General features: G+C 45.5%; 1 protein-coding gene across 1 annotated transcript in view; it reads right to left on the reverse strand.

Annotated features, from left to right (window-relative positions):
* The window catches only part of Caprin1 (cell cycle associated protein 1), a 33081-nt gene extending 27159 nt beyond the window's left edge, over positions 1 to 5922 (reverse strand). Inside the window, exons 1-2 of the mRNA XM_031373242.1 lie at positions 5720 to 5922; positions 4987 to 5196 (exon numbers count right to left, since the gene is read on the reverse strand). Of these exons, the coding sequence (XP_031229102.1) occupies positions 4987 to 5196 (210 nt within the window). The 5' untranslated portion in view covers positions 5720 to 5922. The remainder of the gene's footprint in view (positions 1 to 4986; positions 5197 to 5719) is intronic.
* Between the last annotated feature and the right edge of the window lie 373 nt (positions 5923 to 6295).

Here is a 6295-nt window from a genome sequence, read left to right on the forward strand (position 1 = left end):
AAAAAAAAAAAAAAAAATGACAAATTAGCCAGGAGTGAGGGCACACACCTTTGATCTCAGGAGGCAAAGTCAGGCTGGATAGTTCCAGGACAGCCATGGTAGTTATACACAGAAACCCTATCTTTTTTTTTAAAAAGGATTATGACAAAAGGATTATAAAGCCCATTCCCTGCCCCAAAGACTGGGTCTTACTGTGTATCTTTGGATGTCCTGGGATTTACTATATAGATCAGGAGAGCTTCTGCTTGACAAATTGTTTTTTGGTTTTTTTTTTTTTTTGAAATATGAGTACTCTATTTGCACTTATGCTTACATGACAGAAGAGGGCATCAGATCCCATTATACAGTTGTGAGCCACCATGTGGTTGCTGGGAATTGAACTCAAAACTCCTGGAAAAACAGCCAGTGCTCTTAACTGCTAAGCCATCTCTCTAGCCCCAACAAATTATATTCATAATCTGCATATAACACAAAATATATTCTTATTCATATAAGTATCCTAAAGTAAAACCTAACATTTATGCTGGGCGGTGGTGGCACACACCTTTAGTCCCAGCAGTTGGGAGGCAAAGGCCGGCCTGGTCTACAGAGTGAGTTCCAGGACAGCCAGGGCTATACAGAGAAACCCCATCTGGGGGAGGGGGGAATCTACCATTTACCATATCATAACAACACTCATGATTCTATTTTCTCCCTAGAAAAGAAGGAGTTCACAACTTAATCTTTTTAAATATCATACACCATGGGGCTGGGGGTTGCACAAGAGAGCTGAGAACCAATTACATGTCATAATTTTTCCCCTTGTCAAGGTGAATTCAAAATAAAGTAACCTTGTGTAGTAGCACACTCCTTTAATGACAGCACTCAGAAAAGAGGACCAGGTGATCTGTGAGTTCCAGGCTTGTCTAAATAGCAAATTCCAGGATGACCAGAGCTACATAGAGACCCTCAAAAAATAAAATAAAACCTTGCTCTTAAATTAAGCATCATAGGTTTTTTTTCCCTAAGAATATAAAACCAAGTAACTTTAGCCTCTGCATTGGGAAGGAATGGATCTTGCAAACCAATTAAGCTAATTCACCCAAAACCTGAAATGTAAAAAAAACAAAACAAAGCAAAAAACCTACATTAGCACAAGAGATTTTATCTTTAATAGATAAAATTTTAAATAAGTTTAAAGAATGAGTATTTCTTAAAGCATTTAACACAAGCCCTATAAAATAGTTGCATCAAAAATTCTAAGAAACACTGCAGGTCTAGAAAGGTTAGCCTCACTTCTAATGGATATTAGTTACAAAGAAAAAGTACATAAGTCTTTAGCAGTGGTTCTCAACCTCCCTAATACTGTGACCTGTTAATACAGTTCCTTATGTTGTAGTGACTCCCAACCACAAAATTATTTTTGTTACTACTTCATTTAATAACTGTAATGTTAAGTATCTGTATTTTCAAATGGTCTTGGGTAACCCAACCCACCCTCTATAGGGGACATGGTAAAAAAAATATACATTTCCCAATCAGTTTGAGTTTCAGTTAAGCTTTTTTTTTCCCTTTGGTTTTTCGAGACAAGAGTTTCTCTTCCAAGTGCTGGGACTAAAGGTATGCGCCACCACTGCCTGGCCCAGTTAGTTAAGCTTTTTTAAAGCAAAGAGAACACTAGCTAACCTTTCACCTAGTAAAGTTCTCAGTCATTTTAAATGCCATCTATTAAAAACATCCCTTACGCCAGCACTTGGGAGGCAGAGGCAAGCGGATTTCTGAGTTCGAGGCCAGCCTGGTCTACAGAGTGAGTTCCAGGACAGCCAGGGCTATACAGAGAAACCCTGTCTCGAAAAACCAAAAAAAAAAAAAAAAACCTTTACATCAAAACTGATTACATCTTATGCTATCAAATAAGTATCTCTTAAAATTCAGGCTTGTAAGGCTTTAACATTTGCAATTGATTTTCTATAGCCTAAACTTCAAAAAAAAATAAGCAAGCCATTTATTAGGCAGAAGTTTCATGTATTTCTGTTACAGGATATTTGATCACTCTTGTGAACTCCACTAATGGGAACTCTGCATTCTCATAGCAGAAATTAACAAATGAATAAAAAAACTGTTTTCTTAAATGAAATACAATTGTGTTGGGTCTCTGCCTTAAAGTAATACATTAGCTACTAGTAACTTTTGTTAGAATGTCTTCTTGGTCTAGCACGCTGTAGTATGAATAGGTAAAAATCAAATATATTGGCTAGATGGTGGCGCATGCCTTTGATCCCAGCACTTAGGAGGCAGAGGCAGATGGATTTCTGAATTCAAGGCCAGCCTGGTCTACAGAGTTCCAGGATACCCAGAGCTATACAGAGAAACCCTGTCTCGAAAAAAAAACACATATATATTGCATTGGAGTTTCTAAAGTTCTAAGACTGATTCGAAGAGTAAATCCTATTTTAGGTACTTTACAAATGCTCAGTCCTACTGAAAACCACTCATAGGGCAAATTATCCAGTAATAGAAAAATAAAATAAAAACCAGATGTGCTCATACTGATACAAAAGATCCAATGCTTTAAGCATCTCCAAAAGTAACTGTAGTTTTAAGAACCATTAAGATACAATATCTAGTATACGGAAGCGGCTCAGCCTGTGCTTTCTAACTTCATCTTTTCACTGTTCTTCAGCAACCAACACACCAACTGAAATGATGTAAATCATTTTTATGTAAATGTGTTTGTTACATCATCACAAGGTACTATTATCTGAATCAATGTTGTTACATTTCTCCAAGTAGTCCTGGCTGTCCTGAATTCACTCTGTAAGCCAAGCTGGCCTCACTCACACTGGAGATCCACCTGAGTGCTGGGACTAAGGGAGTGTACCACCATGGCCCAGGTGATAACGTTACTCTTACATATAGTTAGAGAGAACAAGTGGCCAGTTAGGGTTCAAGTCTCCATGGGAATAACCTAGATTTCTGTGTCTTAAAGATGTTTTAAAACATCCTTAAACACTTCAATCTGTCACCTCACAAATACAATAACTGCTACTCAACACTGTTCTTTATTAAACATATTTGAAGATTTTGTAACCACTAACATCTATACCTCAAGTATTACATCATTAAAGCTCATGTTGGTTCCTATTCTAGAAGAAACTGAGTTCCCAGAAATTCCAAAAATTAAACCATTTGGAGCAACAGCCAAACTAACAACATTAAACATTGCTTATTGTGTTAAAATTTTAAAGATACCCAAGTTAAACTCAATTTTACAGAGTATCAAACACATAGCAAGTATCAGAAAATGCTGGCATGAAATTCCATATTTGAATGTAGCTTATAATGCTTTCACTATTTTAATACATTTCCCTATTTTCACTATTTAATAATTTACTACATTAAAAATTCAACAAAATAAAGCTTGATATCTTGTTAATGTATAGTCTCAACTTCAAATAAAGTCTGGAAAATTATAGCAAAACACTGAGACAGAAAAGTAACAAAGGTGAATATTTCAAACTCACCAAAAATGGAAAATCAGTAGATAATCAAGATTAAGATTTAAATATCCTGTTTTTTTCCAACTTACTTCCTAGAGGTCAGATTTTTAGCCAATATCCTATCTCAATAATATCCTCTAACGAGTTAAGCAAACCTTCCTGGGAATTTTTCAAAATTGTAAAATATAACCTGGCAGGCATAAGTTTGTTACATTTTACTTAATGTAAAAGGACAAGTAAGAATAACAGTTCCGGGCTGGTGAGATGGCTTAGTGGGTAAGAGCACTGACTGCTCTTCTGAAGGTCCTGAGTTCAAATCCCAGCAACCACATGGTGACTCACAACCATCCATAATGAGATCGAACGCCCCCTTCTGGTGTGTCTGAAGACAGCTACAGTGTACTTATTTATAATAATAAATAAATCTTTAAAAAAAAAAAAAAAAGAATAACAGTTCCAGGTGAACTGCCTCCGTTTTTACTCTACTACCCCATGTTTGTTCCTTTCCACTACTTTTCTTAATCAGGGTAGAATTTACTTCTACCCAGACTCTTCCTCTAAAATGTGCTGGTACACAGTCCTACACTAAACCCATAAAACAAAAAAGCCGATTAAGTAATCTAACAGTATGGTCCAGAATGGCTAGATATTAAAGCCAAAAACAGTGTGGGTGTGGCTCCACTTTTTTTGGGAGGGGGGGCTAGGCGGGGCTGCTGCCTGGTCTCTGCCCTCCCCCTCTGCTTTCGCTTTGTGCTCACAATGCAGCTCCTGTACAGCGCTTCCCTTTCCCGCAGCCGCCGCCATGTTAGACACTCCATGTGCCCAGAGACCCAGAAGCAGTCTGCAGTCTAATCTAGATCCACCTCCGAAGGATCGATGATCTCTCCCTGACCCTTTAGAATGCTGAAGCGGTAAAAAATAATAAATTATGAAAAGGTCATTGCAAAAACAAAAACACCAAAAAATAATCATTTAAAAACCACCTCGTGACTAGGCTGGGCGTGAGGTTCCAGGCATCTAGACAATCGAAACAAAGGGGGAAACGTAGGGAGCCCATCAGAAGGGGGCGGGGGTACCCAAGCGAAGGCCCGCTTAAATAAAACGTGGTGGGACTGCAACCCTAGTTTAGGACTAGACACATCTTTTCTAGGGAAGAGGGGCCAGAGCCATGCCACCAGCGTAGGTACCAAAGGCAAACGCCACAGTTAAGAGGCAAGGGCCGCTCAACTCCACAAGCGATCGGGCCGAGCATACTGTGTTTCTTCCCCACGGCCTCCTTCGGAGGATATCCAGCAACGGGCCCCACCACCCAGGCAACCGGTCACTAGGCGGAAAGGCCCCGCATAGCCTGCAGTGAGTAACCGAGGCCTAGAGGCAGCGCCGCGTTCGGGTCAGGTGACAGGCACCTCCCCGAGGCGCCCGTTTTCTGGGCTAGAAGCTCCATCCACCGCCGAGACCCGGGCAGGGCTGGAGCCGCAAGCCCTCCCTCTCCGCTATCTCCTCGCACCTTTTTCTTCTCCAGGTTCCGAAGTTTCTTGTCGATTACGCCGAGAATCTGCTTCATGGCCTCGGTCTGGACCGCGCCGGTGCCGGTTGCCGGATGCTGAGAAGCCGGCGCAGCTGCCCCGGCCGCCGCCTCACTCCCGGAGGAACCCGACGGCGGCGGCGGTCCCGACGATTTGCTGCCGCTTCCGCTGTGGCTGGTGGCCGAGGGCATCTTGAGACCGAGAAGAGAGGAGAGAAAAAGCGGGAGGGAAGGACAAGAGCGGCAAGTCAGGAGACGGACGGGGAGAGACGCGGGACAAAACGCGCAGCGGGCGGGAGGCGGCGGCGGCGCGCGCGCGGGCGCGGTGGGGGGAGGGGGCGACGCGCGCCGCCGGCAGGAAGGGGCACGCGGGCACGCGCGCGACCCGCCAGCGGGGCGCCGGACCGCCCGCCCCTCCCCCTGCCCGCCCGCCCCGGGGCATGGGGCTCGCGCCGGGGGCGGGGCCTGGCACGGCCGCCGCCAACCGCCGGGGCAACGGTCCCCATCAGGGCAAGTGGCACCCGTTGCCTTGCAAGAACGAGAGGGACAGAGGTCAGGGCCAGGGGTAGAGAAAAGCACTGGGAGTGACCGGGGTGGGGGTGGAGAGGCCTGGAGCGAGCCCTTGCAGCCGCTCGGACCGCTCCGAAGGTAAAAAGGACACCCTGGTGCAGCGGCCTTCTTCCCCTTCGGCGTCTTGATCCGGGATGGCGCTCACCGTGCGCGCGCGGAGCCGTTGGACGTCTGGAGTGGGCAGCCGTGGGGGGCAAGGGTAGCGCTGCGTGGCGAACAGAGACGTGCGCTCCGTGGGCGCAGACCGCTTCGCCCTGTCCCCGCTGCACTGAGCTGCTCCTAGTGGGACGAGAAGCCGGCGCGGGAGGGACTTAGCCAGCCAGCGCTCTGAAACGAGGGGGGCGGGAGCGATAGGGAGCGAGGGCCTTCAAGCGGTTGAGGCTGCCCGACGTGAATGCCTGTCGGAAAAGGTCACCGAACCGCGCCTCCCGTCCGGCCTTGTCCTCTGCACCAGGTTCTGCCCCTTTGCATATTTGCAAAGTGCCCCCACGGAGGCCGTGGCCGCAGACGCTTGAGTTTGAGTGAAGTCTAATCTGGGGTCCTTCAGGCGAAATCTCTTGACATCCAAATGGGGACAATAGGTGTCAAGCAGCAGGCTGCTCCGGAGCTGAGGACTGCCCCTGTAGAGCCCTTATTTGGAGGGAGTGGGGGTTGGAGGGGCAAAGGTTTCTGCAAGTAAGGGGTGCGTGGGGTGGGTGGTGCAATCCCAGCTTCTAGAATT

The sequence above is a fragment of the Mastomys coucha genome, unplaced genomic scaffold (genome assembly GCF_008632895.1).
Source record: "Mastomys coucha isolate ucsf_1 unplaced genomic scaffold, UCSF_Mcou_1 pScaffold15, whole genome shotgun sequence".
Taxonomy (NCBI): Eukaryota; Metazoa; Chordata; class Mammalia; order Rodentia; family Muridae; genus Mastomys; species Mastomys coucha.